Source organism: Salmo salar, chromosome 05 (genome assembly GCF_965601325.2).
Source record: "Salmo salar chromosome 05, fSalSal1, whole genome shotgun sequence".
Taxonomy (NCBI): domain Eukaryota; kingdom Metazoa; phylum Chordata; class Actinopteri; order Salmoniformes; family Salmonidae; genus Salmo; species Salmo salar.
In genome coordinates, this window is record NC_138295.1 from 35,535,981 (window position 1) to 35,548,758 (window position 12,778).

General features: G+C 43.3%; 1 protein-coding gene across 1 annotated transcript in view; it reads right to left on the bottom strand.

Moving 5' to 3' along the window:
• LOC106604729 (disks large homolog 3) overlaps nt 1-12,778 on the bottom strand; it is a 141,554-nt gene that overhangs the window by 94,746 nt on the left and 34,030 nt on the right. The window contains exon 4 of the mRNA XM_082975177.1: nt 6,733-6,846. Coding sequence (XP_082831303.1) covers nt 6,733-6,846 — 114 coding nt within the window. The remainder of the gene's footprint in view (nt 1-6,732; nt 6,847-12,778) is intronic.

The window sequence follows — 12,778 nt, forward strand, 5'->3', positions numbered from 1 at the left end:
AAACCAAGGCTTTTACGGTTACAGAAGTCAACAAATGAGAGCACCTGGGGAATCGGAGTAGAACCAGGAACAGATATAGCTCTTATTAATGAATAAGTACGAATTTATCTCAGACATGACCAACTGAGCAATATTTGTGTGTGTGAAAGTGTATATTTGTGCGCACATACGTGTATGTGTGTTTAAGTAAACACTGTGTCCAATTAAAGGCTTGGGGACTTCTGGGAAGATCTGGTTCAACAGTATTAGGGAATTTATCTTCTGAAATGAAATTGGCAACCCTTGACCCTCCCTTGACAAAAGAAAATGGGAGACCTGTGATATATGGTTTTAAATCACAGGTTAAGGACACGCCCCTTTTTTAAAATTTTCACCTAAAATGACATACCCAAATCTAACTGCCTGTAGCTCAGGCCCTGAAGCAAGGATTTGCATATTCTTTGTACCGTTTGAAAGGAAACACTTTGAAATTTGTGAAAATGTGAAAGGAATGTAGGAGAATATAACACAATATATTTGGTAAAGATAATACAAAGGAAAAAAAAAACGTTATTTTGTATTTTTTTGTACCATCATATTTGATATGCAAGAGAAAGGCCATACTGTACTATTCCTGGCCAGGTTAAATTTAGATTTTGGCCACTAGATGGCAGCAGTGTATGTGCAAAGTTTTAGGCTGATCCAACGAACCATTGAATTTCTGTTCAAAATGTTGTATCAATCCTTCCCAAATGTGCCTAATTTGTTTATTAATAACTTTTCATGTTCAAAATTGTGAACTCTCCTCAAACAATAGCATGGTATTATACCACTGTAATAGCTACTGTAAATTGGACGGTGCAGTTAGATTAACAAGAATTTAAGCTTTCTGACAATATCAGATATGTCTATGTCCTGAGAAATGTTCTTGTTACTTACAACCTCATGCTAATTGCATTAGCCTACGTTAGCTCAACCGGGCATTTTACTCTGGCTTATGGGAGGGCTACAGCAGATTCCACCTCACAGCACCCCCCACATCTGTCTGTCAGCCTACTGTCACCTAGCTCTCACATCCCCCATTACATAAACCCACCTGGAAGACCCAACACACTCGCGCTCTCACACACACACACTCCCAAACACCACCATTATCACCCCTCACCCCCTGCACACACAGCATGTGTAGGAGCATTTCGGTCATTTCTATGCATTCTCCAAGAAACAATGTGACTACTCCCTGGTCACCTGACAGGATGCATGCCCATGTAAGTAGAGAGGACGGAGAAGCTGTCTTAAAGGAGCAGTCCCAGCAACCCTGTTGCAGTGACCGTATTACCGCCAAACCGGCGGTCACGAGTCACGAAGGCAGTCAAATTCCACATGACCGTTTAGTCACGGTAATTAGGCTTCTCCAAGTTCTGATGCTGCTGATGGTCATTAGTAGCTTACCGAACTTGCTAACTGCCTGGTACTCAGCACTCTATTGTCCCTCTAATCATTCTGATATCAATGCAAATGTAATCGAAAATCTAATCAAACACTTCATGAGAGCCCATGAGCTCATGTTGCGCAACATTTCTATAGGCTATGCAAATGCATGAGAAAACAGATTGATGGCCTCTATTAAAAAGAGGATCCCATCAGCTTTCTATAGGCTCGGGCTACTATATTTATTTCTCAACTTTCCTAATATTAAGCACATTGCTTATATTTACAACAGGGGTATAGCCTAACTGGCTGGCATGAAAATAAACCACAGGGAAAAGCGTCCTCCATTCGCTATTTAAGTACATAGATGACATGTATTTTTTCCCCTTCCCCCGTTTTCGATACAGGTGCATGATAATGGTCCATTCTAAAACAAAACAAAATGTCACACATATATTATTTAGTATTTGTAAATACAAGATTAAATCAAGATTAGTCTGATGGGTGACAATATTAGCCTATCACTTGTGAATGATATATTATGACTTGTGTATGATGCCCAGCATAAGAAACAATGCCTTTTTTTGCGACTTGTTTGAATCAGTCGCACACCTCATGTAGCCTAGCCCATAGGCCTATATGTTTTAATAAGGTTGGTATCACAACTAAAAAGTGGACAAATAACTTCTTAAAATGCAGCATATTAATCTGCTTTACAAGGGGTGTAGAGCCTAACTTGCATATATAGGCAGCATGTGAGTTTCAAGTTTTGGGAAGAAAATGTTGGCCATAAAAATGCACCTTTATAATAAAAGCATTACATGCATAATCGCATTTGCGGTCACTTTTGATAATAGTGTTTTCCACTAGTGGAACATTCGTGCTTATAGTCTACTACCATGTACGCATTGCTGCACTTATAATGTGAAGAAATAGCCTAATAGTTTATCAACATTTTAAGCTAAACATTCTGATCTGTTGCGTCAGCCACATTGCATAAAGAATATGTTTTGATGCTAGTTGTTGTATTAATCTGGGATCTATCACATCCCACAACTGTTCTAGACTATTTTTGGAATATTTATTTCTCACACAGAATAGAATAGGTCGACTTTTGTACTATGGAAGATAGTAGATTGACATAGGCTAGCGCTTTTGCTGTTAGGCCTACTCATCTTGTTGGCTGACGAAATGTAAATGTGGACAGTTCTTCCAATATCTTCAATATGCACCTCGGAATTGGATAAGGACACACGCAGCTGCGTCCCGATGTGTCTGTCTTAACTTTTAGCCTGTGAGAAAGACCCAATCACGTGACGGAGAGCCGTGTGAGTGAGAGACGCTTCGGATTGTGCAGCACACTCAGGGAGAAGGGCACAACGCAGCACTCCAGGCCGCAAAAGGCATGGATTTCTTTAGGGTGCATTACGGCCACAAAGGGGATGCCACCGTGAAATCCAAGTGCTTGTCAAATTGTGAATGAGAGACTATTGGAGCGTGTACAGCCTGCGCAAAAAAAAAAGCAGAACTCATGCTTTTCAAGCAACTTTTTTCAAATCATCATTAATGTCTCATGCAGCCTTACAATGTATTACACATCAAAACATATAGCCCGACGTTTGTAGAACAACTAAAGTTACATTAATAACTCTAAATTAAGCATATTCCTTTGATAACCGCTCAACACAGAATAGTGTTGTGCGCACTCAAATCGATTGGGAAAAAATATTGATTTTTATTCAGCTTTGTTCAATTGTATTCTTCATACTATAAAATAAAATAAAATAATGCCACGGAATTATAAGCAAATCTGCTAAATGAACTAGTGTAGCCCACAGCCATTTGGCATAGTCACATCAGGACCTAACATAAGGACAACTCAGAGTCTGCTATTATTTTCTTCTGAAACAGACTACATTTTCTTCACATCATGCTTCTTTAGACCTGTCTAAAATAAATAATGGATTTATTGTGAAGGTGTAGGCTATATTACATGGATTTATTATACTTTTTAAAATGGCTTGTAGTGGAAGCCAGGAGATCCTAAATGTGTTTATCTTAATTAACGGCCAATTATCGTGACACCAACAGATATTTGTTTGACAATCACCGGCAGACGTAATTTCGTTGACTGCTACAGCCCTACCATAACCCATCTTGATCCTCTCCTGTTGTCTTAAAGGAACAGTCACACCATAACCCATCTTGATCCTCTCCTGTTGTCTTAAAGGTACAGTCACACCATAACCCATCCTGATCCTCTCCTGTTGTCTTAAAGGAACAGTCACACCAGAACCCATCCTGATCCTCTCCTGTTGTCTTAAAGGAACAGTCACACCAGAACCCATCTTGATACTCTCCTGTTGTCTTAAAGGTACAGTCACACCAGAACCCATCTTGATTCTCTCCTGTTGTCTTAAAGGTACAGTCACATCATAACCCATCTCGATCCTCTCCTGCTGTCTTAAAGGAGCAGTCACACCATAACCCATCCTGATCCTCTCCTGTTGTCTTAAAGGAGCAGTCACACCATAACCCATCCTGATCCTCTCCTGTTGTCTTAAAGGAACAGTCACACCATAACGCATCCTGATCCTCTCCGGTTGTCTTAAAGGAGCAGTCACACCATAACTCATCCTGATCCTCTCCTGTTGTCTTAAAGGAACAGTCACACCATAACCCATCCTGATCCTCTCCTGTTGTCTTAATTAAATGCAGGGAGGCTTGGAGATGGCTAGAGGCACAGGTCCCTCTCTCTCAGGATGAAACTCTACATCAGAGCATTATCAACCTGTTTCCTCCTCAGAAGAAAAGAGATATAGCAAGATATCATCTCCCCAGGAATATGAAAAATAACAACTTAATGTATAGCAGATATAGTCAACATGGACAATAGGAATGTATCCAGAGGAGTTGACATAAGACAAGGAATGGGTCCATGATGAAATACTCTGACCTGTGGAGGTATGACTGGGGCTAGTAGAGCTAACACACACACACACACACACACACACACACACACACACACACACACACACACACACACACACACACACACACACACACACACACACACACAGAAACACAGAGACAGGAAACAAAGGCTCCACGGCTGTGACTCCTATTAATAGGCCACAGTGGCAGAGAACAGCTGCTCCACCAACACAGCACATCCCACTGATAGAATAATGATAGAGGGATAAAGAGTGAGGTAGTTGGAGAGATTGAGAAAATAAGAGAGATAGACGGAGAGGAGAGAGTGAGGGAGAGAGTAAGAGAGAGAGAGCGAGGGAGAGAGTAAGAGAGAGAGATCGAGAGGAGAGATAGGGAGGGAGCAAAAGAGGGAGCGAGAGATAGAGAGCGCAAGAGAGGGAAAGAGTAAGAGAGAGGAGACAGAAAGGGGGAGAGAGAGAGATAAAGAAAGATAGAGAAGAGGGATGGAAACAGGGATGGAGGAAAACATGAGGAACATGGCGAGTCAGTAGAATAGTGTCGGTGGTGATGTGATGTAGGGGTGTTGGATAGGTAAGGTGTAGGGCACAGAGAAAGCTGTGATGGGGATAGATGAATGGGAGGTGAGGGGAGACAGACTAGAAGCAGAGAGACAGAGAGAGGGGGGGTGCTAAGTGACAGAATATGGCAGAAGACACAGGAGAGAGATAGGCACCTTGTGAGTGGGAAGAAATGTAATGACTGGAGCATGCTGCAGAAAAGAAGGGATGAAGAAAGAAAGAAAGAAAGAAAGAAAGATGGAGAGAAATAATGTGTGTGTATCCATGTATGAGAATGCAGAATCACATCCGTATATTTATGCATTTAATTCTCTGCAGCGAAGCAATGTATCTAAATCATGTGATCCATGCTAAATACAGCATCATTTGTAGATGTACATCTTTTAATATGCATCTGTGTGTCTATAGTATGACTGGGAATAAAAGAGAGATGTAAAAGAAGGAATGAAAAATGGAGAGAGAGAGAGAGAGAGTCAGAACAGTCTGTAGGGATGCAGGCAGGAGGAGGAATGTGGTTTCCATGGCAACCTGGGGAAGGCTGAGCTCTGGGTGTCCGTTCCAGCTCTGACTGCGCGTTGCACTGCAGCGGCCCTCGCCTAGCTCTCTCCATCCTCCCCCACTCTCTCCCTCTATTCCTTCCTCACTCGCTCATTCACTCCATCCCTACCCTCCCCCTGCCACCTCCTCGGCTCCCTCCCTCTCTCCATGCGAGAGAGAGGAACTCAACACTACACACACCCAGCTCCATATTATCCAGACCCAGCTCTTCACTGAAAACCATTGAGTCTAACTGTACTGTCACAGTGGTTTTATGCAGATATTACATTATCATACGAGAACAGTGATCCTGTATCACCGTGTCTCAACCCAGGCAGCAGCCCCCTCCAGCAGCCCCTTGCACTAGTTCTCAGCTCAGCTGAAAAGCCAGCATCTGCGGGCATTCTGCTGCCATGTGCCGCTGGGCATGTTGTGATTGGGAAGGCATGTGAAAACAAGGCATGCCATGGTACTGTACTGTTGTAGTAGGGAACATGGACAGGAGGCCTGCCCTTCCCTCCCTCCTTCCCTGACAGACAGACACAGGGGCTGTGTGATAGCAGGTGAGTCCCAACCCTTCATTCTAAGGTATCGTGGCCCACTACAAATGACAGTGATATACAGTATAATCATATTGTCAATATTTGATGATTCATCATACATGCATGATTTACATAATTTACATAGTCTAAACTGACAAACATAAATTTTTAAATATGACAGCATGCCAAGTTACAAGAGGCTAAATACCATGAAATACCAGGCCCCATTATCTGCCCAGTGTTGACATATTGATTTGAAACAGCTGTCAACATGCTTACCACTTCCTTATTTGACATAATGAACCCAAACTAAGCAATGTTTCAGCCTCAACCTTCCCAAATATCAAAAATGCTAAATATATGTTGAATTTCAGAAATCCACACCAGCAAAATCTACAACAATTCTGAATATTCTCATATCAACATTAGGATGAATTGTACTAAAGGCTATGTTGGTTATGTCATCACAACTGATATCACTGATTTGAGTCGCTGGGATAGTTCTGTGAGTCCGTGTGATGCATGCGCTGTAATGCCCTCTGATTATTAATATGTTCATAAGGTCACTGAGCTTAATGAAAAATAACAAACGTCTCAGGACGTTAAGGGCAGCCCTGTGACGACTCGTTGAGCAGGCTGAGAAAGGATATGCCAGAGAGACACTGATTGGGTGAAACTTTTTTGGGCTCTTTTACGTTAAGGAGCGTTCATTTGACCCCTGGGTGACTGACCTTTGGTGTCTCGATGTGGGAGCAGCTCACCAGCACCGACACACGCTCCACCTTCTGAGGGCTCCTCCTTGTGGTCACTCGTACCCGCGACACTCCCTCCTCCTCCCCAGAGTTCTGTAGGAAGGACACACAGGATGAAATAGATCCAAATCTTTCCGACATTAGGTAGGCTATTTGCTAGGTAAACCTTTCTATAATTAGATACAGGAAATTTGTCTTCAGTCATTACTTGATGCTCTAGAACACTAAATAAAGCCTTGCTCACCAGAATAATGTCATAAATCAATAGAATGAATGCATCATCAACAATATAGTTGACATCAGTAAAGTTCTCTTTCATTTCTGCTTCTCTAGCGGAGCAAAGATGTTTAGGGACCGGGGAGATTTCAGTGCAAAATTTCCAAATGACATCAGTTTTTCGCCCGGTTTTACGGAAATGAAAAGCTGTAAAAACGATCCAACATGTTTATGATAGTATTTCAGTTCTGTCTCTCACTGTTCAAATAAACCTACCATTAAAATTATAGACTGATAATTTCTTTGTCAGTGGCCAAACGTACAAAATCAGCAGGGGATCAAATACTTTTTTCCCTCACTGTACACACAACTTGGATGCATATTTTGGTTGAAAGTTAAATACTGTCAGCTTTTATGTCGCTGAAAAAAAGCTAAGCACGCATTCACATTTCCTCAAGATTAAATAAATAAATGTATCATATTTCTCCACTCCTGTTCCTGAGAAACACTTCATTCTGCAGGAGTTAATATTATAATAGGCTACATGTGAGGCCTACAGTCAGTGACCACACTTGGTGATACTATATGAAACAGCTTGCACAGACTGCGAAAAACAACAGTTTACATGCCACAGTATCCCGTATAAGATCAGCCTATCCCAGGGATTTTATTCGGGTTTCTCAAAACTGGGATACGAGCTTATTTCGGGTTATTGTAAACGGCATATGATGTTTATATGCATCCACTCAAAAACAGAATACTTGAGTATCCCGAATAATAACAGGATACTGGTGTGCATGTAAACATGGCCATTGTCGTAGCAACATTTAAAATTAATCAAGGCAACATCCATCTGCGATGGAACAGGTTGAGTAATACAGCCGTTGGGCTCTCTTTCTGTCGGCCTCTCTGCTAACGAGCATTGACTGACTGATATTTGTTGTGCAAACAGTCACCGGTGCCCCGCAGAACCAATGGAGAAAAGACAGAGTATAAACTGGACTGTCAAAGATCTACTAAACATGACAAACAATTGGATCATAGTGAAGAGAAATGAAAACTCAACCAATACATAGTGACAGGAGAGGAGAGTAATCACTATGTTCCAGGCTCATACAGGACAGACTGGTAGCCTAAAGACTGTAACTGTATGAAATTATATAAGGACGTTGGCAGGTATTGATTCTTACACACTACGTATGTATTATTCAAAGCGGCAGTTAGATCTGACACAGAGAGAGGAAGGCTTTTCCTACCTTTGAGCTGTTGAGTGTATTGCCACAGCTTAACCCGCACAGACCCTTAAGATACAGCAGAGGGCAGCCTTTAGAGCAGGCCATGGAGTGCCTTAGACTGCCTGACGCAAGGTCACAAAAAGCGCTTGACAAAATTGCATTGATGATCAAGGCGCCAGCGAGTCTTTTGTCCTGATCTGTGTATAATAGACACGCTACACTCATAGAAGCATGCAGGCTAAACAAATCCGTCGTCCCGTAAAAAGGGCTCCTGAGTGGCGCAGTGGTCTAAGGCACTTCATCTCAGTGCTAGAGGTGTCACTACAGATCCTGGTTCGATCCCAGGCTGTATCACAACCGGCCATGATTGGGAGTCCCATAGGGCAGTGCACAATTGTCACAGCATCGTCCGGGTTAGGGGACGGTTTGGCCGGGGTAGGACGCCATTGTAAAATAAGAATTTGTTCGTAACTGACTTGCCTAGTTAAATAAAGGCTGAATAAATACATTTCAAATGAATGCTTGTAGATGTTTTGTCATTGCTGTTACGTACTTTAACCAAACATGTAGCTGTGTCGGTGCATGGGTCTGAATATGTTATCAGGGAGATGATAAGGGAGTTTTGCTTCGGCAGCTCTGTTCCCACATGGCAGTGCTGACAGGCAGGTCAACTGACACAAGCAGGGCTGAGGGTGCCCCCTGCCCTCTCAGCTGACCCCTCAGTCTAATGATGGCAGCTAGGAGGACGGCCTCGGCAACACTGGCAGGTCACTCATCCCCCACACACAAACGAAAGCACAGCACGCACACATGCACGCAAATGCAGTCACACACACACACGCACGCAGTGTTCACAGACGCAAGCACATACGAACACACTGCAAAAGCACGCACACGCATGCACGGTTGAATGATGAGTCTATGAATGACTTATCATGAGTCAACAAACAGCATGCAGTATTCATTAGAAACATTCCTATTTCAAACTTGAACAGTCAAATAACAAGTAATGACAACTAAATATACCAAATCACACAAGTATGACATTGGAATCACATTTTAGCTCCAAACTAGATTCTGCTTTGCACAATGATAACCTAATATATTCAACTTTTCCATCAGGCCTCTTCCTCCCAAGTATCCCCCTATTTTAACCAGTTTCATTCATTCCATCTCTACAGAAGCTATTATCCCCCTCACTTGCCTCTCTGCACCAAATCAGTGAATTTGCAGACTCATTTATTTTCCCTCCCATCCTCCACACAGGTGACAGCATGCCTCGAATGCTGATGAGGGCCTACTCACTGGCCAGCCACTGAGCTGAGCTGTCCCATTCACTAGCCCCCACTGCTAGGGCCTCCTCACTGGCCCCCACTGCTAGGGCCTAAGTAAGACCAAGGAGCTGATCGTGGACTACAGAAAACAGGGGGGTGATCATGCCCCCATCTACATCAACGGGGCTGCAGGTCAAGCAGGTCAAGATCCTCAGTGTCCAAATCACTAAGGACTTAAAATGGTCCACACACACACGCACAGTTGTGACAAAGGCATGACTGCTCCTCTTCTCCCTCAGGAGGTTAAAAAGGTTTGGCATGTGCCCTCCAATACACAAAAAGCTCTACAGCTGTACCATTAAGAGCATCTTGACTGGCTGCATCACTGCTTTGTATGGCAACAGCACCGCCCTCGATTGCATGGCGTGACTTCGGGTGGTGCGGACAGCCCAGTAGATCACTGGGGCCAAGCTCCCTGCCATCCAGGACCTCTATATCAGGTGGTGTGAAAGGAAGGGTCGGAAAATCATTAAGACTCCAACCACCCAAGCCATTGATGGTTCTCTCTGCTTCCGCACGGCAAGCGGTACCGGTTCATCAAGTCTGACATCAACAGGCTCCTGAACAGTTTCTAACCCCATGCCATAAGACTGCTAAATAGCTACACGGACTATCTGAGTTGACCTTTGTATTTTATTCTTACTTTTCACTTTGTCTATGCACACTCACAGGGCCCTACACACTACACACACTGATATCCCAACACACATACAGTGAGGGAAAAAAGTATTTGATCCCCTGCTGATTTTGTATGTTTGCCCACTGACAAAGAAATGATCAGTCTATAATTTTAATGGTAGGTTTATTTGAACAGTGAGAGACAGAATAACAACAAAAGAATCCAGAAAAACGCATGTCAAAAATGATTTGCATTTTAATGAGGGAAATAAGTATTTGACCCCTCTGCAAAACATGACTTAGTACTTGGTGGCAAAACCCTTGTTGGCAATCACAGAGGTAAGACGTTTCTTGTAGTTGGCCACCAGGTTTGAACACATCTCAGGAGGGATTTTGTCCCACTCCTCTTTGCAGATCTTCTCCAAGTCATTAAGGTTTCGAGGCTGACGTTCGGCAACTCGAACCTTCAGCTCCCTCCACAGATTTTCTATGGGATTAAGTTCTGGAGACTGGCTAGGCCACTCCAGGACCTTAATGTGCTTCTTCTTGAGCCACTCCTTTGTTGCCTTGGCCATGTATTTTGGGTCATTGTCATGCTGGAATACCCATCCACGATCCATTTTCAATGCCCTGGCTGAGGGAAGGAGGTTCTCACCCAAGATTTGACGGTACATGGCCCCGTCCATCATCCCTTTGATGCGGTGAAGTTGTCCTTTCCCCTTAGCAGAAAAACACCCCCAAAGCATAATGTTTCCACCTCCATGTTTGACGGTGGGGATGGTGTTCTTGGGGTCATAGACAGCATTCCTCCTCCTCCAAACACAGCGAGTTGAGTTGATGCCAAAGAGCTCCATTTTGGTCTCATCTGACCACAACACTTTGACCCAGTTGTCCTCTGAATCATTCAGATGTTCATTGGCAAACTTCAGATGGGCATGTATATGTGCTTTCTTGAGCAGGGGGACCTTGCGGGCGCTGCAGGATTTCAGTCCTTCACGGTGTAGTGTGTTACCAATTGTTTTCTTGGTGACTATGGTCCCAGCTGCCTTGAGATCATTGACAAGATCCTCCCGTGTAGTTCTGGGCTGATTCCTCACCGTACTTATGATCATTGCAACTCCACGAGGTGAGATCTTGCATGGAGCCCCAGGCCGAGGGAGATTGACAGTTTTTTTGTGTTTCTTCCATTTGCGAATAATTGCACCAACTGTTGTCACCTTCTCACCAAGCTGCTTGGCGATGGTCTTGTAGCCCATTCCAGCCTTGTGTAGGTCTACAATCTTGTCCCTGACATCCTTGGAGAGCTCTTTGGTCTTGGCCATGGTGGAGAGTTTGGAATCTGATTGATTGATTGCTTCTGTGGACATGTGTCATTTATACAGGTAACAAACTGAGATTAGGAGCACGCCCTTTAAGAGTGTGCTCCTAATCTCAGCTTGTTACCTGTATAAAAGACACCTGGGAGCCAGAAATCTTTCTGATTGAGAGGGGGTCAAATACTTATTTCCCTCATTAAAATGCAAATCAATTTATAATATTTTTGACATGCATTTTTCTGGATTATTTTGTTGTTATTCTGTCTCTCACTGTTCAAATAAACCTACCATTAAAATTATAGACTGCTCATTTCTTTGTCAGTGGGCAAACGTACAAAATCAGCAGGGGATCAAATACTTTTTTCCCTCACTGTACACACACTCACTCCATCATTTGCTCACACACACATAATATGCATACACATTTATACTGACTCTACACACAAACAGACACACACTTTTACATTTTAGTCATTTAGCAGACGCTCTTATCCAGTGCGACTTACAGTAGTGAGTGCATACATTTTCATACTGGTCCCCTGTGGGAATCAAACCCACAACCCTGGTGTTGCAAGTGCCATGCTCTACCAACTGAGATACACAGGAACATACAATCATCATATACGCTGCTGTACTCTGTTTATCATATATCCTGATGCCTAGTCACCTTACCCCTATACAGGGCTCCGAGTGCCGCAGTGGTCTAAGGCACTGCATTTCAGTGCTAGAGGCGTCACTACAGACCCTGGTTCGATTCCAGACTGTATCACAACCGGCTGTGATTGGGAGTCCCATAGGGCGGCGCACAATTGGCCCAGCGTCGTCATGGGCTTGGCCGGGGTAGGCCGTCATTGTAAATAAGAATTTGTTCTTAATTGACTTGCCTAGTTAAATAAAGGTTAAATATCAAATATAAATATCTACCTCCATCACTACAGTATCCCTGCACATTGTAAATATTGTACTGGAACTGACTCTGTATATGCTATGCTTACTTACCTTATCGTGTTCTTCTTATTCTTATTTGTATATGTTTTTGTTCTACCTTGTTATTTTCAGTATTACATTGTTATACATTATTACACTGTTGGGGTTAGAGCTTGCAAGAAAGGCATTTCACTGTACTTGTGCATGTGACAAATTCTTGAAACTCATCCCTGGCCCCAACTGCTAGAGTCTCCTCACTGGCCAACCACTGAGCTGAGCTGTCCCATCCACTAGCCCCCACTCTTAGGGCCTCCTCACTGGCCAGCCACTGAGCTGTCCCATCCACTAGCCCCCACTGTTAGGGCCTCCTCACTGGCCA